Consider the following 25,884-nt stretch of genomic DNA (forward strand, 5'->3'; position numbering starts at 1 on the left):
TTCTGAGAAGTTCCTTACTCTGAAAACTATTTTCCTGCTTGCTATTTCGTCTCTCAAAAGGATTGGAGACTTTCAAGCACTTTCGGTTGCTCCCTCGTGCCTGGAATTTTCACCTGGTATGGCTAAAGCTTTTCTCTATCCGAGGCCAGGCTATGTTCCTAAGGTTCCAACGACTGTGGTTAGACCTGTCATACTGCAGGCTTTTTGTCCTCCTCCATTTCTGACGTCGGACCAGAAGAAACTTAATTTGCTCTGCCCTGTTAGGGCCCTAGATGCGTATGTCCACACAGCTGCCCTGTGGAGGAAATCTGAACAGCTGTTTGTTTGTTTTAGGCCGCCTAACAAGGGGTGCCCTGCATCTAAGCAAAGGATGAACAAGTGGGTGGTCAAGGCCATCTCACTTGCTTATGAGTCGGCAGGTCAGCCTTCACCTTTGGCTGTACGGGCTCACTCCACCCGGAGTATGGCTGCTTCTAAAGCTCTCCTTTCAGGAGTGTCTCTTCAGGACGTCTGTGATGCGGCAGGCTGGTCCTAAACCGCATACTTTCGTCAGATTTTATAGTCTTGACTTTGGTTCCACTCCCTGGGCTCAGGTTCTCTCGTCAGTTTGTGCTCCCTAATGCACACACTACGGGGTCTTGTTCGTATGGGGACGTGGTTATTGCGTTCCCCACTGCGATTCCACGCAGCGGTAGTTCCTGAAGGGGAACGTCCCGGGTTACGTATGTAACCCTAGTTCCCCGAGGGAACGAACGCTGCGTGTCCTGCCATACTTCCTGCATCCCCTGGATCGCTTGCTTCAGTGACTTTAAGCTGGCGGCTTGTGTATTCAGGGGATATTTATAGCTTCCTGGTCGATGACGTCACTCGCTGTGACGCTCCATCTCTCCATTGACTGATTTCATTCATGTTTCAGACGCGCTACGGTGGGGGGCGTTCCCCCCACTGCGATTCCACGCAGCGTCCGTTCCCTTGGGGAACTAGGGTTACATACGTAACCCGGGACGTTTCTCTTCAGTATGCATTCAGATACACATGTAGACATTATAAAATAATTTTTGGGTAAAGTTTTATTTAGTTTGAATGTTGAGCATTTTTAGTGTTTTCTGTGTGTACTGAAGCATTCCTCGCATTCCTGAGGGGGTCAAATTTACCCGAGGGAAGGATTTGTTACTTTTTTACATTTCAACCACAAAACTCCTTGAATCCATAATTTTTTTTGTGTATTCATGGTTCAAGTTTGACAAAAGTCCTCTTTTTCTTTTTCTTTTTTAATGCGTTTCAGGTCAAAATGACCCGAGGGAAGGATGATGCAGTGATGTACTTTATCAAAATTGTTTGCAGAGTGAAATTTGAAATGTTCCAACATTTAATCATATTGAATTAAACAAAAAAATCAAACAACAGAAGAGATGTTCTCAGTGAAGCGTCTTCGTCACGCTGCTAAACCAGTGATTCAGGGACAGTTTGGTGGATTTCGGACTCGGCTGGTTTGTTTCATTTAATTTAATTTTTATTCAGTTAGTTTTTAGGCTTTTCAGAGGGAGAAAATGTCTGTCTACCAGTAAACACACTGGTCAAGCTCAGGTTTACCTAATAATCCTGACCAAATATTTCACTTTGACATGTGTCCACCATGTTGCATGACATTCTTACAAGGCAACGTGTGACCGGGTGGAGGTTTTAATCTAATGAACTCACGAGCACTCTTCCGAAACACTTGTCCACCTACATGACGTATTTCCTATCGGCTTGAAGACTGCACGTGTGTGTAGAACACTTGATTACCTGATGGGACGCACTTAAAAATGCAAGTGTTTACCGAGATTTATTTTGATTTTCAATAATGATTAAAACATCATAAAATTAAATGTGAATGCAATACAATACTAAATGTCTGTTCCGTAGCTCCCATGTAACAAAACACAATTTAAAAAACGGTGCTTTTAATTAAATAATAATAAATAAATAAAAAACAGTTGCAAATGTTGTACAAAATACTCAAAGCCTTCTCATCGTTGCACCAATTTACTACCAAATTATATGTAATATCTAATTAATTTAACTTACAGTGGAATGTTTGACATTTCAAGACACGTGAGTTCCCAAACATGATGCATGATGGGATACGCTTAGCCTCCGAAGCTGTATTCGATAGGGCGTATGCTTGAGATTTTAAAGGGCAAAGTTTATGTAACCTTTATTTTAAAGTGAAGTTGAGAAACGTGATTGGCGGCATGGGAGTTTGCCTGTCAAGTGCTTAAAAAGACGTTGTCGTTTTAAATTATACTTGGTACTAATCATTATGAATATGTATTAATTTGGGTACATGTATGCTTGAAAAAACATGAGGTATGAAAGTTGCATTTTATGCAAAATATATGCAGTATTCTGGGGACATAATCCACGAACTGTAGGAACGACATACATGTGATTTCTCACGACTGAAGCTGGTCCACAGCGGATTTTATACTTGTTATACGGTTAAGTTTGACTGATCCACCGTCTTCAGTTGTTGTGATTATGATTCAAACGCACTTCGCTGCTTCACATGAACAAATGACGTACGTGCCCAAAATAATCATTCTGTCATCATTTACACACACTAGGACTTTCTTTCTTCTGTGGAACATAAAAGGAGATATTTAAAGGACATTCAGTTGTTTTTTCCATATAATCAATGGGGTTCAGTGTTGTGTTGGGCACCATTGACTCTCATTGACTCCATTTGACGCCACAGACTCATTATGGACTAGAAGTTTTGTGTTCCTCAGAAGAAAGAAAGTCAGACAGGTTTGGAACGACATGAGGGTGAGTAAATAATGACAGACGGTTCATTTGTGGGTGAACAATCTCTTAAAGTTGTGATGACCTGAAAAGTATGTAGATATGAAATTGTAGTGAGTTCCCTACGATCATTCTTAATGAAGTACTTACTCAAGCTGTCATCACAACTCAAACTTGAGTCAGAAGAAGCCGATCGCCGTCATTGATCTGTCTCGGGGGATCTTTAGGCTGGCAATTGTTTGACTGTTAATAGATAATCTCTAACACACACTGAACTTTGTCTCTGCAAACAGTCAGAACACAACAGACAACACAAGATCTTCCTCTGCGGTCTGTCGTGAGTATAAACGGTATTTTACGTGTATAATTATAGTTCACATTTTCAGATAGGGATGTTAGATGTTTTTTTTTTATTGTTTGCCACCATGTTTGATGCTTCTGTTAGTTCAGAATAGTTTCGCAAACTATTTTATTGGCAAACTAAAAATATTTTGTTAACTACACAGAAGCATGCATAGCTACCAGTACTAATGTGTCAGTGTGTGTTGCAGTGGGTCTTCTTGTGTGTGCATTGGTTTTTAAATCTCAATTATAGTCAGCTCTTTTTTTATCTTCAGGTCCAGGGATTTTTAACAAACAAGATTATAAAATGGAGTTAAAAGTGCTGTTCACCCTCATTTTTTCCTCTGGCTTTCTGTGCATTCTCAAAAGTCAAGAGCCCAAAACTCCTGATGTCGCTGATCTGGCCTTCAGAAATATTGACTTTGCCATGAACCTCTATCGCAAGATATCAAGTTATCATGACAAAAACGTCTTCTTCTCACCGCTAAGTGTTTCCACGTCTTTCGCCACGCTCTTGCTGGCTGCCAAGGGCTCGACACGCAGTCAGATCTTGAAGGGACTGAATCTGGACTCTCTGGATGGAGACGGAGACGCTTTGCTCGTCCCGCGGCTCTTTGAGCAGCTGCAGAAGAACATCTCGCAGGACAGAAAACTGCAGATGGAGCAGGGCACGGCACTCTTCGTAGACGAGCGCTTTCACGTCGAGAGCCTCTTCAGCGATCAGATCAAGACGTTCTTTGGTGCTGATGTGAGTAATGTGGACTTCAGTAAAGCCGAGCTCAGCAAGAGCATCGTCAACGAGTATGTGAGCAGAAAGACCGGCAATAAAGTGACGGAAATGGTGACGAGTATCGAGCCATTGACGAAGATGATGCTCCTCAACACCATTTTCTATCAGGGTGAGTTTCTCTGCGCATGCACTGCACAATATTATGTTCTTCCTTTGTGTTTTTGTCTAGTTTTCCAGTACAAATACTCAGTGGCGGCTCGGCAAGTTTGAGGTGAAAATGGGAGAAGGACGATTTCATGTAAATAAAATTCCCAGTTATTCATGATATGTCTCAGAATGAGTATTTCACCACTGTAAGTGTAACCACCGCGCGAGTCTAAGGGAATAGAGAAAGGCAAATCCATAGCCGGAGAATTGACCGTTCGCAAAGACCCGCCCCCTTAGTTACTGTTGCTATGTCCGACAAGCTACGCCGCTCTCACGCCACACCATGTTCTCACGCAGTGAAAAATACATCGCGGAGCAGAGAGACACTGACAACACGCTGACAGACACAGACCAGCTTACTTTTAGGTTACTTTTGATATTAAACATATTAAACAAAGTCTCACCGTTCAAATTTGGTAATTTTTTTAAAGAAATTTAAACAATAAATTCCGTTTGTGGCTCTTTATTGTGTCTGACAGATCGCTGTAGAGCCTCAGTTAAAGCCGCTCGTGAACCGATCATCTCTTCCTTCTAGTTCATTTATAGGATCAAATAAACGTGAATGAACATCAGAAGGAATGTTGTTTTATTCACGGAAAGACGTCAGTACACTCCGCTTCTCAAGTTCAAATCCTCACATGTTAATCTACTAACTCTCCTGACGGCTTTGTCCGACAAAATGGCGGATGGCGAAGTATGATTGGGCAGATCGCCTGTCAATCAAGCTCCCTGCGAAGGTTCAATTGGGCCTTTGTTGGTAAAAAAATTAGCCAATCACCATTGAGTATTTCATCCTTGGTATATCAACCAATCATCGACGAGACGTAAATTACGTAATATTTGTTTGAACTGCTACCGCTGATGTAACTATGGAGAGTAGAGATATTTAATATTTGATCGCAAACAAATTGACTAAACTACCATTCAAACAACAGCTACAAATTAAAAATGAAGGAAGACCCCATGCCTAAGTTGGATATATGCTAAACTTACAGCAACCAGCTTCACTAAACAGCCAAACGTGCTCTTTTAACACAGACATTTAAAAGGACATAAGGATGTGATTTTGCTTCAAGTGATAGGCTAGGACTAGGTGAGTGAACTTATATTTATATTGTCTTGATGTATGTGTCATTTTCTACAAATATTCTGTCTATAAGTGACCAAAAAAAGCCATTTTAAAGTAGTTAAAAAATCTCACCGCTAATGAACAGCATAAAACCCCGTTGTGTACAAAACTCAAACATAGCGAACAAAAGCACAATAAAAAAATCAAGCTTGAGTCTGTTGACTGCCGTATACCAACTAGTGGACCTAGGAGAAACCATGACAGCCAACAGAATTACAACTCGAGTGCTTATCCAAGGCAATGAATATATTCTCTATATTCTCTAATCGGAGCGGCCGAGTCAAAGCAGAGCTCAGTACCAGACCTAGTTGAAACCACACAGTTCAGATTGAAGGGCATGGTCAGTACTGGACCTTGTTAAAACGACGCATTTCAGAGTGAAAGGAGTGGTCAGGTGCACAGACAACCAATGGAAAGTCAGCTAGCATCTCTGTGCACATCTCTTTGCTTCGCCTTCTGAGAATATAGTTCCCAGTGTGTATACGGTTAGAAGATGGCTGTGTCTCATGTGACCTTGTTTTTTGTACACGCCGTGACTATACAAATCACAACATGTAAATAGGAAAATGTTGGAGTTATTTTGTCACTTATTGGGAGCAATATGCTAGCTGGAGAAAACAAGATTTAATATCTTAAGTCATTTTGATTCTCAAGTGAAATAATGTATTGCAGTGTGGAAATAGCAATGAACTTCTGTAAAACAATTGGTATATCTTCTAAAACTCTTTGTTTTCCAGGTGACTGGGATCAACCGTTCGACCCCAACAGCACGGAAATGAGTCGCTTTTATGTCGACAAGTACAAGATTGTTCAAGTCCCCATGATGTTTAAGGAGGATAAATTCTCCACGGCTGAAGACAGTGAGCTGCGCGCTCGAGTGCTGCGTCTGCCGTACCGCGGTGGAGCGGCTCTGCTCATCGTCCTGCCCGACGCCACTGCCGACTACACCGCCATAGATGACGAGATCAACGCTGAGCGATTCTTCGGCTGGATCAAAAACATGAGGCGAATGTGAGCGGCAGAATTGGGGGACGTTCACACAGAATGTGTTTTTGCATTCCACTGTGTTACTGTGTGAATGACCACTTTTACAGCTTCTTCTTTTTACTTTGCGCACTATTAATGTATGCGGAACCATTTTCCATGGTTAATAACCATAAAAAAGGTATTACTTGAAATGATAGGCAGATAGATAGATAGATAGATAGATAGATAGATAGATAGATAGATAGATAGATAGATAGATAGATAGATAGATAGATAGATAGATAGATAGATAGATAGATGATGGACGGACGGACAGACAGACGATGATAGACAGATAGTCAAGTCAAGTCATCTTCATTTATACAGCGCTTTTAACAATGTAGATTGTTTCAAAGCGGCTTTACAGAGATAAACGTATAATTTAAGGTAACAGATTGTTTTGGCTTTATAGCGGTTCTTGAATAAAGATATTTTCCAGCTAAAGTTAGTTTTGATTGATTCACTTCCGTCGCAACGATAATTTGTTATTAAATTAGAGTCCGCTAAGACGACACCGTTCTCTCTACACAGACTTTAAACTGAACCTGTGAGAAACACTGATGGCGCTCACGTGCGCATCAAGAATTAATTCTATTATGTGCGTTTGAATATATGTGCGCATGTTTGTAATTCTCTACAAACCAAGCCTTAAACTACTTGTCTGGCCTTAACATTTTTTAGACAGAATTGTATCACTACGGGGGAGATACGTGAAACCAAAATTTTCCACAACGCTTTATCTGTTGAGTGGTACAGGGATCCTCCATAGGGAGAGGCTAGTTGGCACTTCGTCAGATCTGGATACGGCCTGGATCCGGCAGGCTTCGGGAAAACCTTGGGATAAACAAAGACACTAATATTAGCGTAGATGCCATTCTTCTTATGATGTAACGAGTACATCAGGATTTAAGGGAAGTGTTCCCGGTTCCGGCTGAGCTAATCTATGCAGCCTAACATTGAGTTATATAAGTCTATAATGTGTTATGTGTATTCTAGGCCGAAGAGATGTGTCTTTAATCTAGATTTGAACTGACAGAGTGTGTCTGCTTCCCGGACAATGGTAGGAAGACTGTTCCAAAGTTTTGGTGCTAAATAGGAAAAGGATCTACCGCCAGCAGTCGATTTTGATATTCTAGGTATTATTAACTGGCCGGAGTTTTGAGATGGCAGTAGACGTGAAGGACTATAATGCGTTAAGAGCTCGCTCAAGTACTGCGGAGCTAAACCATTTAGTGCTTTGTAAGTAATCAGCAATATTTTAAAATTTATACGATGTTTAATAGGCAGCCAATGCAGTGTTGACAGAACGGGGCTAATATGGTCATACTTCCTGGTTCTGGTAAGAACTCGAGCTGCTGCGTTTTGAACTAGCTGTAGTTTGTTTATTAAGCGTGCAGGGCAACCACCCAGTAGAGCATTACAATAATCTAGCCTTGAGGTCATAAACGCATCAACTAACTGTTCCGCATTTATCAATGAGAGCATATGACGTAATTTAGATATATATAAAAGATGAAAAAATTTGGTTTTACAGATACTAGACACATGACTTTCAAATGAAAGATTGGTATCAAAGAGCACACACACACAGACACACACACACACAGGTTCCTAACCAACGACGAAGACTTAACAGAGCAGCCATCAAGTGTTAGACAGTACTCTAGGTTATTACGTGTGGAAGTTTTTTGTCCAATAATTAGAATCTCTGTTTTTTCAGAATTTAGTAGTAGGAAATTACTAGTCATCCAATTTTTTATATCAGCTATGCATTCCGTTAATTTTAAAGACAGACAGACAGACAGACAGACAGACAGACAGATAGATAGATAGATTGATAGATAGACAGACAGACAGACAGATAGACAGATAGAGACAGACAGACAGACAGATAGATAGATAGATGGATGGACGGACGGACGGACGGACGGACGGACGGACGGACGGATGGACGGACAGACAGACAGACAGATAGAGATAGACAGACAGACAGACAGACAGACAGACAGATAGATAGATAGATGGATGGATGGATGGATGGATGGATGGATGGATGGAAATATATGTTTAAAATACTTGAATAGTGAATGAAAGTCATGAAAAAAGATCTTCTCAAAGACTCAAAGCATTGTAAGACTGTAATGCAGGAGTCATACACTCAGTAACTGACACATGATCACTATCAACTGCTGTTGTGTGGAAAAGACAGACGGAGAGTAAATGAATTCTCATATTTGGTGGAACTCTTTATTTAACCTCTATATCATGATGGACTTTTATACATGTTGTACTGTCTTTCTCTCCGACTCTCTCTCTCGTTCAGGAGAATGGAGGTTCATCTGCCCAAGTTCAAGATGGAGCAATCTTACAACATGCATGAAATCCTGCCACATCTGGGCATCGGCAGTGTTTTCCTCGATTCAGCCAACCTGACGGGTTTAAGCAAAGAGGGGCATCTGAAAATCTCACAGGTTACTGTAGCCTCACACACACTGACATTAGCTGTGCTTGTGAATCTTGGGTTATCGCATAAAATATTGCATGCTGGATGGAAACGCACAGATGCGCATAAATCAAAAAAATGTGCTTAAAAACATAAAAGCTACCAAACTAAAACATTTTAAGCAAAACAAAACATTTCAAAATAGAAATAGAAAGTGCTACTGTTTAAAAGTGCTTCCCTGAACTGATGGCTGCAGTCGCTCTGTGAGGGACCAAGCAGTCAAGGAATGAGGGCCAGAGAAATAGGTTCCCAAAAAATATATTCTTTACTGAATGCAAAAAATCATATACAAAAGTTTCAACAAAAAAAAGGAAAACAAAGTCCAAATTATCTAAATAAATGTTAGGCCTATAAAAGAGATCAACAGAACAAACTAAACTCAAAAAACTGAGTACATGTAAAGACAAACTGAACTGATCTGCCAAGCTAAACATCAAGGATACATTTATACAAATGGACTAGTCCACAATAACACATAAGGGAAGACAAAAACAACAACTTCACTAATACAACGACAAAATCAATCCCAAAGATAGTTAAACATTTACACTATAATTAAGTGCATATTCTAACACAAATAATCAATCTTGGAAAAAGAACAAGCAATTAGGAAATGAAAATACCAATACAACCATTCGAGAACCCCCCCACAGTTAATCTGCTGGTTGGTAGCGGCAAGCGGAACTAAAATAGCAGGTGAAGCGGCATGCCGGCCCTTAATTCGTGCGGACCACAAACGGAACCAGCCGATCACCATCCAAAGCTCCAGTCATCCACTCCTCAGCAACACAGCGGTAACTTGGACTCAAAGAAAGCAATATTAATAAATGTGTGTACTGCACAACACCAACTAGATTGTGTGCACTTCAACCAGTCAGGGATGTACTGCAACTCAAATAAATATCTTAATGAGAAATAAACAGTGTCTAAGTCTTATTGCCAAATAAATATATAAACAGAAACTATTGAGAGAATAAAATACTAAAGAATGTGCAGGATAAATTACAAGAACATATGAGTAATGGGTGTTTGTAGGTATGTGCGTGCGCAACATCACCGGTCACCAGGGGCGGAGTGGGACCAAAAAATCTACCGGGAAATTGCGTAGACCACCGGCCCTCCATTGCAAACACAGACGCGGTGAATTTATGAATGAAAGTGTGAAAGTTCTGTCACAAAACGAAGTTGTTACGTATCCTCACGCTTTTTTTAGTGGGTATACGGAAATACTTGGCATTTCCTAGTGGGTATACGGAGTATACCTGCGTATCACGTAGACTACACCTTATTAATCTATAAAATAGATTTAGATTAAGAAAGCCACCGCTACTGGTCACATATGGTTAGATTGATTTGTTTATTGAATTGCTACCTTTTGAGTCTACCCTTCTCAACGCCACCTTTCCCTTTTCTTTTTTGCCTTTCCATCATTTAGAGGGTCTCCAAAACGTCGCTTGCGAGCTACCAGTACGCTACCAAGGGGCCGTTCACAGGCCTATTGCGTCTTTTGCGCGCTCGAGTTCGTTATTTCAAATGTAGGCGCGCGGCAAGTGCGCTCATAATTGAAGCGACGCGCTCATTTTTTCCAGGTGCAGCGAGATGAAAAAAGAGAGAGGCTGCACAGTTTGACCAGCGGGCAGCGGCCGCACATCAGGCCGCCGGATGGTGTTGCTAACTTGCAATGTATAATTATTATCAGACCGGCCCTCGCGGCCTCAAAACAATACCGGCCCACCGGGAAAAGTCCCGACTCTCCCGATTGCCACTCCGCCCCTGCCGGTCACTGATGTGTGGCTGCATCGGGGCCATCACACGCTCCATGTCTGGGCTGTTGCCGGAGCATTGACCGGGGAGAGGGAACAGGCCTACTTTTCTTAAAGAAAACACTCTCTATGCGTCTATTTCTTTTCATTGTTCATCGTCTGTTTTCTTGCGTTTATTTTGCTGATGCTGATTGCCGTGGCCTCGTTTACACTGGAGGTCTTGGTGCCCAATTCTGATTTATTATCCGATTTTTTTGACCGTCCGTTTACACGTTCTTTAAATTGTGACCCATATCCGATTCATGTGTTTACACTTGACATAGATCTGAAACATCGCGCATGTTTAAAGGGGGTTCTTGCACAGATGGACGAACTCGCAGCGAGAGAGATCTCAGAACTGGTGGGAACATATAACACAATCTCATGAAAGTACGTATCTATAGCACAAATTTGATTTCACGTGCCATTTATATGCCAAAAATAGTTTTTGCGTGCATATGATACGCACTGTAAACGTGCGTATAAAACGTGCGTATTACACGCCATAAAGTGCGTATCATATGCACACAAAAAATGTTTTTGGTGTAAATGGCACGAGAAATACAACTCATGCTATAGACGCACTTTCATGAGACCGTGGCGGGCTTTAACGAGGAGCTGTGGGTCAGAGATTTTAGGATGAGCAGGCCAACCTTTGATATGTTGTCAATGTTTGTCCACATTTCTCTCCTACGACGACACAACGTTTCGTCCGTCCCTTTGCAGATGCGCGTCAAGGTTTCTCTCGTCATGAAACCGCGGAGACGTAACGTTAGCCTAATGCCTCAGAAAATCCGATTTGCCTGATTACATGACAGTCGCATTGGCACATATCTGATTTATATCTGATTTATTTCCACATATGAATGAGGCCTAAAACCGATCTCGAAATATCCAAATGCATGCGTTTTTTTCCTGTTTACATGGTCAGAGAACACATCCGATCTGTCACATATATGAGCAAAAAATCGGAATTGGGTCACATTTCACTCACAGTTTAAACGAGGCCTGATTCTCTGGTGCTCAGGTCACAATTTCAATCACACAGAACGGAGCACGAGCAGCATAGGCCTACGGGAATATCTCATAGACAGTATATAAGATGGACACAGCGACCTCATAGGTTTCAACGGAGAAAAGTGAAGTCGATTAGGTCTGACAGCTGTCAGTCTTCTAGTCGCTGTGCCGAGAGAAATCTGAATCATTCCCTTCCGAATCTCGCAGAGACGGAGAGCGTGAGCATTAGCTGTCCATGAGCTAGCAGCGGGAGCAACTTTATCACTCTCTATGTATTGTGTCTTTAAAGAGTATACGGGGAATGCAGGCAAATATGACACACACACCAACTTAGCGTAACTGCTCTGTTTACTTTCTCAGACATCACTTCCATAACACCAGAACATCCGGATACATAGTATCAAGTGCATCCTGGAAAATGTAGTCACATAAAGCATTAACACAATATACAACACTACGGGCTTCTCCCTTGACTTTATCAGACTTTATGCCTCCACGTCCCCCCGATTGCCCGTGAGCTTCTCCGCCGGTCTATACGGTAATTTCTCGACTGTGTGACAGAGAGTCGAGTGGTTATGACGCAATCGTTAGCCTATTTTTACAAAAACGGCTTCTACGGGGCCATAACGTAAGATACAAGGTAATGGAGCCTTTTATACATTGTCGTGTTTCTTTAGAAATAAATAATGGAGAAATGGAGTCTTTAAACGCCTCAGATGTAAAGTTATTCGCTGTCAAAGTGACGCCAAAATGAATGGGAGTCAATGGAGTGCTAACAGCAGGTGATGGCTTGATAGCCAATGGCGGCCCCCGGGGAAGCTTCGGTTTCCGGCGGATGGATTACCCCCTTGGAATATCTGGACCACAGCCAATCAGAGGCAAAGACCCACTCCATCTCTGTCTCTGATTGGTTTAGACCACGATATGATCCAACCATGAGCGTGAGTTCCGTCATAGATGAAATCTTCATTCGTGGAGAGGCAGCGGATGCGAGGACGTTAGGTGCACCTGTGCAACCTAGCAAAATTTTAGTCGCACCCTTACAAATTTTGGTTGCATGTGGGACCAAATTGGTCGCACTCTAGAGCCCTGCTCATCTGAGGCTGTGATTGGATAACTGGAGTAACCAGTCAATGTTGTTTTCGTCAACGATGACGATAACGCAATTATTTCGTTGACGCACTTTTTTTTATGACGATAACGTTACGATGACTAGCTAAAAATGGCTCTAAGGTGACTAAAACATGACGAGACGTTTTCGAGTTTTCGTTGACGAGACGAGATAGAACGAAAATGATTATAAGTCTGACGTTCACAATGCATGTAATTTCTGCCTATTTTGCGTGTAATCCGTCTGTTTTGAGCTAAAAAAAAAGTATCAGCAATGCCGCATTTTAATCATTGTTTTGGGTAACGTTACGCCCACCACCCGGCTGCCGCGCACCAGATTCCACACAACAACAACCAGTGTTGCCAGACGTACGATATTTATCGTATTTGTACGATAATTTTGACCTCTGTACGATCAATAATGAAAAAAATCCCATAGTGTACGCTAGTTTCAGAATTAGATTGAGCGAGCAAGAGCGCGCATGTGTAGCGCGCACAGCAGAGAAAGGGAGCGAGAGACCTTTTGCGTGTGTGTGCTAGTGTGCGTGTGTGCCTCACGAAGCGCATGTAAGGACCCAACCAATCGAATTATTCAGAAAGTCTAGTTTATTATGCAAAGGGTTTAAGGTTAACTGTTGCAACACTTAAATAACATTCAAAATAACTTTGAATTGCAACACTTGCTGCAACCTGTCAAACCTAAGCCCATTTCCAATACTTTTTAACCTAAATTAATTTGTTAAAGACTACTTCTTTTTTTTTTACTACAATTGACTAAAACCTTTTTGTGTTTTCGTCGACTAAAACTTGACTAAAACCTTTTTGCGTTTTCGTCGACTAAAACTATCAAGTTTATAAGTGACTAAAATGTGACTAAAACTAAAAAGCATTTTCGTCAAAAAGACTAAGACTAAAACTAAAAGGGCTGCCAAAAACAACACTGTAACCAGTGGACCAATGGCATCGCAGCGTCTCAGATGTTGGTTTGGTGTTTCTGAAACGCTGGAGTCGACGTGTGTGATCAGAATGATGTGGTGTAATTCCCTCCAAAGCGTCACACACACGAGTGTGTTCCCGAACACCAGCATCCGAACGCCAAAGAACTTGACAGCGTTTATTGAGTTTCGTCTAACGCTCTAAGATAATATATATGATATTCTGCGCCAATTTTCCAGGAAGAGATGATTTTTTTCTCTTGAACACATGGGATGGAAACGCTGCCTTATTCACAAATGTTTTATGCCATATTCCAATTTTACGCACAAGTTCACAACATTGGATGTAAAGTAGCCATTAATGCTTTATTGCGTGTGTGTGTTGTGCAGGTGCTGCATAAAGCCGTGATCGAGGTGGATGAGAAAGGCACCAGCGCAGCCTCCGCCACATCAGTGGGAATCACGGCTTATTCTCTGCCAGCCACTTTCATCATCAACAGGCCCTTCTTCTTCTTTCTGTACCATGAAGCCACTTCTAGCCTGTTGTTCATGGGGAGAGTGATCGACCCCACACAGAACTGAGAACACAACACAAACACCGCACGCCACTAAACAGAAACATGCTTTCAACAAACGCAGACAACGGGTCAATCACACACTAATGACTAATTCAAATCACACAAAGAGTGCACTCGTCTATACTCGTGTCTGGATGAACAGTATGTGGATGAACACCGTGAACATATTCTGAGAAATAAAGTGAGGAAATTGTGTTGTTTTCCCTCTCAACTTTCTTTCCACTGACGGCGAGGGCTTCGTGTCCAGTGTAGACCGTGAAAAGACGAGGAAATATGACGAGGTACACAGTATCTCACTCTCGAGCCCTATCCGGACGGGATTAGTGTAACATGGAGACGTGGGGTAGAGGAATTATCACCAAAGCTTCTCAGTGATTTTAGTCCCGTCCGAATGTGCATCTCAGTGATCATTACAATGTATGTAAAGATTACGGCGACTTTTACCTTCAGTAAAAAGGTCCGGAAAAATGACCTCAGGTAATGCTAATCCCGTGTGAATATAGACCCGCTGTACGTAAATATTCTTTCATTTCCTGCTTAAAAGTAGTTTCTCTCGGTTTTTCAAGTTTGGAGGCGCTTGAAAAAACATTTAGTTACGTTCTAGACGCTGGGACAAAGTGTTTTCCACACACCATTCAGATAAAAATGAAGGTCGAAAGCACTTGTTAGAGGCACGAAACATCTTTTAGCGTTAGATCGTTCAAACTCGTTCAACCAGACTTAACTGTTTTACAGTGGGGAGAACACGTTTTTTATACACTGTCGATTTTGCAGGTTTTCCTACTTACAAAGCATGTAGAGGTCTGTAATTTTTATATTATAGGTACTCTTCAACTATGAGTGACGGAATCTAAAACAAAAATCCAGAAAATCACATTGTATGATTTTTAAATAATTAATTTGCATTTTATTGCATGACATAAGTATTTGATCACCTATCAACCAGTAAGAATCCAATTATTAGAAAATGGAAGAAGTCCAAGATGACGGTCAATCTCCCTCGGTCTGGGGCAGCATGCAAGATCTCACCTCGTGGGGCATCAGTGATCATGAGGAAGGTGAGGGATCAGCCCAGAACTACACGGCAGGACCTGGCCAATGACCTGTAGAGAGCTGGGACCACAGTCTCAAAGAAAACCATTAGTAACACACTACGCCATCATGGATTAAAATCCTGCAGCGCACGCAAGGTCCCCCTGCTCAAGCCAGCGCATGTCCAGGCCGTCTGAAGTCTGCCAGTGACCATCTGGATGATCCAGAGGAGGAATGGGAGAAGGTCATGTGGTCTGATGAGACACAAATAGAGCTTTTTGGTCTAAACTCCACTCGCCGTGTTTGGAGGAAGAAGAAGGATGAGTACAACCCCAAGAACACCATCCCAACCGTGAAGCATGGTGTGGAAACATCATTATCTGGGGATGCTTTTCTGCAGAGGGGACCAGACCACTGCACCGTACTGAGGGGATGATGGATGGGGCCGTGTATCGCCAGATCTTTGCCAACAACCTCCTTCCCTCAGTAAGAGCACTGAAGATGGGTCGTGGCTGGGTCTTCCAGCAGGACAACGGCCCGAAACACACAGCCAGGGCAACTGAGGAGCGGCTCCGTAAGAAGCATCTCGAGTGGCCTAGCCAGTCTAACCCTGAACCCAATAGAAGATCTGTGGAGGAGCTGAAAGTCCACATTGCCCAGCGACAGCCCCGAAACCTGAAGGATCTGGAGAAGGTGTGTATGGAGGAGTGGGCCAGAATCCCCAGTGTGTGCAAACCTGGTCCAGAACTACAGGAAGCGTATGATCTCTGTAATTGCAAACAAAGGTTTCTGTACCAAATATTAAGTTCTGCTTTTCTGATGTATCAAATACTTATGTCATGCAATAAAATGCTAATTAATTACTTAAAAATTATACAATGTGATTTTCTGGATTTTTGTTTTAGATTCCGTCACTCACAGTTGAAGAGTACCTATGATAAAAATTACAGACTTCTACATGCTTTGTAAGTGGAAAAACCTGCAAAATCGGCAGTGTATCAAATACTTGTTCTCCCCACTGTATATATAAATATAGGTTATATGTGTGTTTGCACACGTGATATCAGGAAGCAGCGTAATACACACATGACACATAAAAAGGGCTTTTGATACAGTTAACCACACTATTCTTTTATCTAAATTAAGTGTATTTGTTGCGGCAAACACCCGCTGTCACGCCCCTCGTTACGCGGGAATGAATGCCAGGTGAAGCTGGTCTCAATCAGCGTGGCATGCACCTTGGGCTTTGAAATGGTGCTTGCACCGCTCATTTCATTGTGTACTGTGAGCAGCGTGGACGCAGTGGAACGTTGGGTCAAAGACTTTTATTTAAACTGCACGGGATCATGTTGATTTCTGAAGAGACTGCCGGTAAGAGGAAATGTCTGCGGTGCGCTAAGCACTAACTGCGTTGGGTGGCTTTATGTAAATATGCATGTTATGCACTTAAGTTATTTATAGTTGTTATAGATTCGGTATTTGTGAATTTGTATTTGTATTTAAATTGCTGAGCTAAGCGTGTAGTATTGTTAACAGTCATTTTAAGAGTCTATTATGAAGTAATTCATAGTCAATTTGCTCATTTTTGATTCTGTCAAATTCATTCTTAATGTGTAATTAATTAGTTAGAATATTTATGGTAAACCTCGTTAAATCTCCTTCTAATGAAAATGCAAGTCTGGTGATTAAAAGCTACTTCTTTTAAACTTATTTGATTTGGTGTAAAATGGTATTAGTAAAAAGAAATAGTATTGAGTTGATGCTTACCAACTTAAACCTGTGTATGTAGTATGTACAGTGTGAGATTTGTGGTGGTTTAATTATTGTGCATTGTTGTAAATATTTACACTGGTTTCTGTGTGGTTTTAAAGGTTTTTCACCTACTGACTACTGAGATTCTACAATAAATTAAGAAAAGTGAACACACGTCTCATTCTTGTGAGTGGAACCCAGTGTTCAATTCAGGAGTAAGGAATCCCTTTTCAAGTGAGGGACCCGTGCAGATCAAAACACTTGACAGTGAAAAACCGCGTCGAGGCCCCAAACGCAACGAACGCTCCAGGCCCAACGCAACGAACGCTCCAGGCCCAACGCAACGCACGCTCCAGGCCCCAACGCAACGCACGCTCCAGGCCCCAACGCAACGCACGCTCCAGGCCCCAACGCAACGCACGCTCCAGGCCCCAACGCAACGCACGCTCCAGGCCCCAACGCAACGCACGCTCCAGGCCCCAACGCAACGCACGCTCCAGGCCCCAACGCAACGCACGCTCCAGGCCCCAACGCAACGCACGCTCCAGGCCCCAACGCAACGCACGCTCCAGGCCCCAACGCAACGCACGCTCCAGGCCCCAACGCAACGCACGCTCCAGGCCCCAACGGAATCATGTCGGAATCAAGAACTCTGCAGGAATTGAAAACGGAGAGAACGACCGCTAAAAGACTGTTTTCTCGGCTGGCTAACTCTACTGTTAGATCATGTAAGAGTATGTCGGCGGATGAACTCAGGGAGGCTCTGAGTAAGTTGACACTAGAGTCAGTCAAAGTAATTGAAGTAAACGATGAGTTGGAAGCTGCCTACATTGAGGCGGGGGTTGGAGAGGAAGAGTCCGCTGTAGCAGAGGAGCAAAGGGCAGACATCAGAAAGACAACAAAAGAGTGTGAACAGAAGCTGGAGGAGTTGGAGGGTATTATTTACAAGGCCCTTTGGGAAAAGTTTGGTAACCCTCAACTTTCCCTGGCGTTAGAAGTGGCTGAAGAGGAATGTGAGCGAATTTCAGCTGTCCAGCCTGGAGTAAAGCTAGACGTGTACGACTTTATGCTTGGACACCTGGAAGGACAAGTTAAAGCTGCAAAAGAAGCTAGCTGCCAGTGGATCCGGTGGGCCCCACCCGAAGAGCAGAAGGATTTGCAGTGTCGGCTGAGGGAGCTGGAGATCAGTGTGCCTAGATTAATATCAGGGAAGGCTGCCCTAATGCAGGCAAAGATCGAACAAGAGAGGCAACCTGTCACAACCCACTGTCCCCAAGTGGCTAGCATCAAATTGAGACCGACGGCGCTCCCAAAATTTGATGGAAACAAGCGGAACTTCCACCGCTGGAGAAAGGATTGGGAGGCACTCCAGAGGCAAGGAGAGCCTACCGGTTCCAAAGAGGTCAGGAAGTTTCAGCTGCTGGACAGTCTTGAGGAGAAAGTGGTTGCAGATCTTCGCCTCTCAAACTATGGGACAGCAGAAGAGATCTTCCAGATTCTAGAAAACCGCTTCGGAAATAAAACAAGAATAGCTCTGGAGATCATTGAGGAGTTACAGTCGTTACTTCCGGTAAAAAGCCATCAGCCCAGAAAAATTGTGGATTTAATACAGATGGTCGAGAAGGCTTTACACGATCTGAGCGAGCTGGGAGATACGGACGCTCTAAAAAATCCCCTTGTCACGAAGTCGCTGGAGAGTAAGCTGCCAGAGGTCTTGAAAAAGGAGTGGCTGGTTTACGCAGCAGAAAGGAAGGACGAGGCTGGACCTAAAAATCGGTTTGACAAGCTCCTCACATTTTTGAGAAGCCAGGAGGAGATTTATGAGCAACTGGAGCAATTAAGGGATGATGAGCCCAACAGGAGGGAGCTAAAGATCCCACCAAAACATGCCCGGACGAAGGCCACCAAGTCCATGGGTCCCCAAATGGGCTGCGTCGTCTGTGGAGAGAGTGGCCATAGAAGGAAGTTGTACTATTGCAAGAAGTTTAAAACTTTGAACCCTACAGAAAGAAAAGGTGCAGCGAGTAGGATTGGGGCCTGTGGAAGATGTCTTGAGGTCCACGCTAATGGGGAGGAGTGTAAGACCACTTACCTGTGCAGAGGTGAGGGCTGTAAAGACAAAGGGCCAGGTCATCATTACTACCTGTGCCCCAGGTCTGGAAATAAGGGCCCATCCCAGAGGAGGCCAAAGTCTAGTCCAGAAAGAGGAGGAAGCAGAAAGGGTACCGATGCCCAGGAAGATTTCCTGATCAAGCTTCCCCCAGAGTTAGCCCAACAATGCCGAGATGTCTTCTGCAATTCAGTATCAAGGACACTCAACTCGGCAGGAACAAAGTGTGGTTTGTTGGCAGAGAGTGGTCTTCAAGAGTTTCCTGTCATAATGATGATCCTTGAGGTCACTGCAAATGCCGGGCAAAAAATCGGGACATTGATAGATCTGGCGTCGGACACTAACTACATCACTCATGATGCAGCGGATGAGTTAAACCTGAGGAGTGAAGACGTGACGTTGATTGTTCATGGAGTCGGAGGGATGCAAGTCACGGTGAAAACGAAAAGATACCTCCTGAAGATCCGGGTCAATACACCAAAAGGCACCTTAAGATCTCATCAGCTTGTGTGCTATGGGCTTGATAGTATTGCGGAGGTCCATCGTCATGTGTCACCTAAGAAACTGCAGAAAATCTTTCCTGAAGTCCACCTCCAAGAGTTGGTTAGACCTTCACAAATCAAGCTCCTCATCAGTCACAAGGAAGGCCAACTTGTACCTCAGAAAGTACGCTCCATTGGGGACCTTGTCCTGTGGGATGGTCCTCTAGGCAAGACGGTGGCAGGTTCGCACCCGGACCTTCTGGAAAAAGTTACTGTCACAGCCCATGCATCCAGGACGCATTTCGCACGCTCTATGCGGGCGGCAGCAGCGAGGTACACAGAGCTCACCTGCAAAACCCAAACTGATATGCCCCAAGCCATCCGGGCTTCCACATCAGCTGTCTGTCGGGACTTCCTGGAATGGTGGAGATGGGACAGCATCGGTGCTGCCTGTGAGCCTCAGTGTGGTGGCTGCCGTTGCGGAAAGTGCCAGCCTGGGGGAAAGGAGATGACTCTCTCAGAGGAGCGGGAACTGGAGCAGGTGAAAAGTGGGCTGACTTATGTAGCTGGAGATCATCACTGTGAAGGGCCTCACTGGCACACTAAGTACCCTTGGACAGAGGATCCAGCCTCTTTGCCAAATAATAGGAGGGCTGTTGAGGCGACGTTTCTAAGAACTGAGAGACAATTAGCCAAGGAACCGGAATGGAAGGTGGCCTATGGAACGCAAGTCCATGAGATGGTTCAAAGGAAAGCCGCAATCAAGCTGTCAATAGATGTGTTGGAGGGCTGGACTGGGCCAGTGTGGTATATTAGCCATTTGATTGCACCAAATCCCCACTCTGTTACTACTCCAGTCCGCCTTGTTTGGAATAGTAGCCAAAAGTTCAGGGGCCAGAGTTTAAATGACCTCCTCATCAAGGGTCCAGATGTCCTCAACAACATCCGGGCGGTCCTCCTGCGCTTCAGAGAAGGTGTTTTCGCTGCACTCGGTGACATCAAGAAGATGTATAATTCAGTTTGGCTCGAAGACCGGGAGGTGCATCTTCATCGCTTTCTCTGGAGAGACTTTGAGGGTGACGACATTGATGAATATGCAATCACAAGAGTAAATATCGGGGATAAACCAGCTGGTTGCATTGCTCAGGTTGCTATGCGAGAGACTGCAAATCTGCATAAGTTTAGCCACCTCAAGGAAGAGCGTAGGATACTGGAGGAAGACACATACGTGGATGATGTTCTCACCTCCCATAATGATCAGGGCCTACTTAGACAAATGACATCTAACGTTGAGCAAATCCTTGAGGCCGGTGGGTTTCATATGAAGCCGTGGGTCTATTCTGGCCAAAGTGGGAGGAAAGAACCCAAGGGCCAAGAAAAGAGAGTACCTACGACTATGATCCTCCCAAATCAACTTACTGAGGAAGAAAATAAAGCACTTGGCCTTGGCTATATCCCTGAGGAGGACAAGCTCCACTTGATGGTGGCCGTGAACTTTTCTAAGAAGAAAAAGAAGATGAGGCTGGGTAAAGATCTGCCGAGGGAGGAAGTAAGAGAGCAGGCACCCAACCCGCTCACCCGAAGAGAGCTATTGAGTCAAGTCTCTGGGTTATATGATCCCCTCGGTCTCGTGACTCCTGTTAAGCAGAGGGGAGCCATTCTTGTGAGGAGGGCATTTCAGGAAGCGAGAGTAAAGTACAGTCCAACTGAAAATACCTGGGACACCGCTTTGTCCGAGGGACTTCGGCAAGATGCTATCTGCCTCTTGGAAGATTATGCTAACCTGAGCCAGTTAAGGTTTACTAGGCCCCTGACACCTCCTGACCCAAGTGGCGAACCTTGTGGCGTCACATTCTCTGACGGCAGTGAGCATTCTTATGGAGCTGTATTATATCTGCGTTGGCGTTGTAGACAAGACATTACCATAAGGCTAGTTGAATCCAAGGCCAAGCTGACACCACTGGACCAGAAGGGAGATGCTGTTAAAGCAGAGGTCTGTGGAGCTGTCTATGCGGCCCGGCTGAAAAAGTATTTCCAGAGGCACAGCCGGATCCGTGTGGAGAAGTGGTATCACCTGGTCGACAGCCAAACGGTCCTGGGAGCAGTTCAACGGGAGAGCTATGGCTATCAGACGTTCTTTGCCAACAGAATTGGGGAGATTCAAGGGAGCACAAATGTCCAGGACTGGTGGTGGATCCCCGGGCCACTTAATATAGCAGACATCATCTCAAGAGGGGCTAGCCCCAAGGCTTTGGAAGAAGGCTCTGAGTGGCAGATGGGCCCCAAGTTTTTAAGCCTCCCAGAGAGTGAGTGGCCGGTGAAGTCTGCTAAGGATGTTGCTGTTGCAGCCAGAGAGAACATACTAAGAATCCAGAAGAAAGCATTTGTTGCTACACTTACCCGGGCCGGCACAAAGCAGGAGCCGAAGCAGGACCAGAGTCAAACTCCAACAGACCTGCATAGACCACCAGCAGGCACTGCGGTTACTATACTTATCGATGTCGAGCGGTTCAGCAACCTAAGACAGCTTACGAAGGTAGTAGCACTAGTCTGGAGAGCGGCAAAGAAGCTTCTTCGGGTCAAGGCCGACGGAAGATCAAAGTGGGAGGCAGTCCAGTCAAACGGGGTCATCACAGTGATAGAGAGAGAGGATGCTTTCCGAGATCTCTGCCTTGCGGCTCAAGAGGGGGTAACCTTTAACAGCACCACATTGAACCGTCTTGTTGTATACAGAGATGGAGCTAGTGGGCTGCTGGTGTGTGGGGGTAGAGTTCAGTACTTCAGAAAGGATCACACGGCTGTGCCATTGATGCCTTTTGATACCTGGCTTGGCACTTTGGTGGCGCGTGAGAGTCATCAGGAGGGGCATGAAGGGGTTGCTGGAACCCTGTTGAGGATGCGGCGCAAGGTTTGGATTGTGCGAGGGAGAAGACTCGCTCAGAAAGTTGTCAACCAGTGCATTATCTGCAGGAAAGCAAGAGCTCGACTATGTGGGCAAGTGATGGGTGACCTACCTGTGGAAAGATCAAGGCCTGCTGCACCGTTCCAGTTCACTGGCGTTGATCTGTTTGGACCATACCTTGTGAGAGACGATGTTAAAAGGAGGGTGTCCATGAAGGTCTGGGGGGTCCTATTCTGCTGTATGGCAAGCAGGGCCATACATGTGGAGCTGGCCAACAGTATATCTACAGAAAGCTTCTTGATGGCCTACCAGAGATTTGCCGCTATCAGGGGGCATCCCCTTAAAGTTTGGTCAGATCCTGGGACCAACTTTATTGGCGCAAGGCCCGTGTTGGATGAGCTGTATGCCTTCCTGCAAGACCAAGAGACAGAAAGCCTGGAAGAGTATGCAGTAAAAAGTGGTACATGCTGGGTTTGGAAGGTGCTCCCTGCCGATTCGCCACACCGTAATGGAGCTGCTGAAGCTGCAGTGCGGATTGTGAAGAGAGCCCTTCAAAGTCTGGGGAAGTCAGTTGGCCTTACATTCAGCGAGTTCCTCACAGTGCTTCAGTTGGCGGCGAACTTGGCTAATGAGCGCCCGATCGACGCAAGGATCCAGAGTCGGGAGGACCGCATCCAGTATGTGACGCCAAATGCACTTCTTCTTGGGCGTGCGTCTCAAGAAGGAGACTTTAAGACCTTCAGTTTTACCAACTACCCATACAAGCGTCTTCGAGAAATCCAGGTCCAAGTCAACAGCTTCTGGAGAGCCTGGTGCCAGCTTGCCGGACCAAATCTCTTCATCAGAAGCAAGTGGCATACTACAGAGAGGAACGTGGCTGTAGGAGACATTGTCTGGCTTTGTGATCAGAACGCACTGCGGGGTCAGTTCAGGCTCGGCAGAGTTGTCGCTGTTGCTCCAGACTCCAAGGGTGTTGTAAGGGATGTCGACGTCCTAGTCACTCCGGGCCACTGTGTTCCAGTCCGATGTCCAAAGGCTGTGGACCTGAGCTTAATGCCTTCCCGTGACAAGAAGGGGAGCTCCAATAGCACTGTGCTGCGGAGAGACATCAGACGCCTTGTTGTTCTCCTTTCTGTTGAGGAGCAGACCATCTGATCAGGTTTGCCTTGAAGTTCGGCGACCTTTCCGTGGTTAAACGGAATGCTCGAGTGGGAGGTGTTGCGGCAAACACCCGCTGTCACGCCCCTCGTTACGCGGGAATGAATGCCAGGTGAAGCTGGTCTCAATCAGCGTGGCATGCACCTTGGGCTTTGAAATGGTGCTTGCACCGCTCATTTCATTGTGTACTGTGAGCAGCGTGGACGCAGTGGAACGTTGGGTCAAAGACTTTTATTTAAACTGCACGGGATCATGTTGATTTCTGAAGAGACTGCCGGTAAGAGGAAATGTCTGCGGTGCGCTAAGCACTAACTGCGTTGGGTGGCTTTATGTAAATATGCATGTTATGCACTTAAGTTATTTATAGTTGTTATAGATTCGGTATTTGTGAATTTGTATTTGTATTTAAATTGCTGAGCTAAGCGTGTAGTATTGTTAACAGTCATTTTAAGAGTCTATTATGAAGTAATTCATAGTCAATTTGCTCATTTTTGATTCTGTCAAATTCATTCTTAATGTGTAATTAATTAGTTAGAATATTTATGGTAAACCTCGTTAAATCTCCTTCTAATGAAAATGCAAGTCTGGTGATTAAAAGCTACTTCTTTTAAACTTATTTGATTTGGTGTAAAATGGTATTAGTAAAAAGAAATAGTATTGAGTTGATGCTTACCAACTTAAACCTGTGTATGTAGTATGTACAGTGTGAGATTTGTGGTGGTTTAATTATTGTGCATTGTTGTAAATATTTACACTGGTTTCTGTGTGGTTTTAAAGGTTTTTCACCTACTGACTACTGAGATTCTACAATAAATTAAGAAAAGTGAACACACGTCTCATTCTTGTGAGTGGAACCCAGTGTTCAATTCAGGAGTAAGGAATCCCTTTTCAAGTGAGGGACCCGTGCAGATCAAAACACTTGACAGTATTTAATTTTAGTAAACGTTCGATTGAGTGGTTTACCTCTTATTTAAATCTAAGAGATCAGTGTGTTAAAATTGAGGATACAAAATCATTGTTTTTGAGAAACAAAATGGGCTTACCACAAGGCTCAATCTTAGGCCCCTTACTTTTTAGTTTGTTTATAAATGACCATGTTGTTGTCCAGATGTTGAATATCAGCTTTATGCTGATGACAGTAATTTATACATCGGCTAAGTCATCTGCCAAGGTTGCTGCAGTTTTAAATGAACAAATGGAAAGGATATCTATATGGCTCCATGAAAATCATCTTACTCTGAATGTTAAGAAAACTGTCTTTATGTGCTTTTCTAATAGAAAGCAAAAAGAAAAAGAGTAAATAATAAAGAAATAGAGGAGGTAGATGAGTTTACCTTTTTAGGTATTATTTTAGATTCACAACTTAAATTTGACAAACACATAAAAAAGCTCACAAAAATGGTAATGATTAATCTAAATTGTTTCAGACTTATTACAAAATATATTTAAATTGAGGCAGCACATCTTTTTATGCATGGAATGATCTTGTCCCGCATTTTTATACTGTATTACAGTTTGGACTCAAACAAGTGATTCCTTAATTTAAAAAATTGAAATGTTATAATGTATTAATGTATAATCGAGCTATAAAAATAATGGATAAAAAGCCAATTCGATGGCATCACTGCAATGTTTTAAAAAAAATGTAATATGCTAAGTTTTATAAATGTAAAAAACCTGTCATATATAAAATTTATTTTTAAATGTTTGCACAATAAGGCACCATCTGTTTTATGTAAATTGATAAAGAGACAGGATGATACCAGTAGAATCACTAGGAGTTCGGCAGGTGGGAATTGTAGGATTATGTTCGTAGGACTACACAAGGGCAAAGAGCCTTTTCTGTTCAGGGCTCCAAACTCTGGAACCTGTTGCCTAATGAGTTTAAAGGGGTCATATAATGCCATTTTTGTACAAGCTAATATGATTATTTAGGGTCTAAATTAAAAGTTTGTAATATACTTTAATTAAAAATTCTCATTAGTATTGTAAGAAAACACTCATTTTACCAGGTCAAAAACAGCTCTGTTTTCAGCACGCCGTTTTAGTGCATATGTCTTTAAAAGATAATGAACTTTGTGTTTATCGTGAATAAAACCAATCCGAATCAAGGATTGGAACTAACCGTTTTATAAACTATTTTATTCAGTTATTATATTACTTCTATACTTATTATACTCAATTGTATTTTAAGGCTAATAATAATAATAATAATGCTATAGAATAAAACTGCCATACTGTATATTGAACTATTCCATCTGTCCTAAAATTACACTTATATC

The 25,884-nt window shown here is 43.5% G+C and overlaps 1 protein-coding gene across 2 annotated transcripts; it reads left to right on the forward strand.

The window, feature by feature from the left end:
• Positions 1–2,756: 2,756 nt before the first annotated feature.
• serpina10b (serpin peptidase inhibitor, clade A (alpha-1 antiproteinase, antitrypsin), member 10b) lies at positions 2,757–14,360 on the forward strand. 2 transcript variants are annotated; one of them, XM_079633270.1, is made up of 5 exons: positions 2,757–3,137; positions 3,405–4,028; positions 5,933–6,206; positions 8,545–8,692; positions 13,979–14,360. In XM_079633270.1, the coding sequence occupies exons 2-5, from the start codon at positions 3,437–3,439 to the stop codon at positions 14,168–14,170; spliced, it is 1,206 nt and encodes a 401-aa protein (XP_079489396.1). In that variant the 5' UTR covers positions 2,757–3,137; positions 3,405–3,436; the 3' UTR covers positions 14,171–14,360. The 2 variants fall into 2 exon arrangements, with proteins under 2 accessions (XP_079489396.1, XP_079489395.1); XM_079633269.1 differs by having other exon boundaries at positions 2,760–3,117.
• Positions 14,361–25,884: the final 11,524 nt, after the last annotated feature.

This window comes from Phoxinus phoxinus, assembly GCF_949152265.1.
Source record: "Phoxinus phoxinus genome assembly, chromosome: 13".
In the NCBI taxonomy this organism is placed as follows: domain Eukaryota; kingdom Metazoa; phylum Chordata; class Actinopteri; order Cypriniformes; family Leuciscidae; genus Phoxinus; species Phoxinus phoxinus.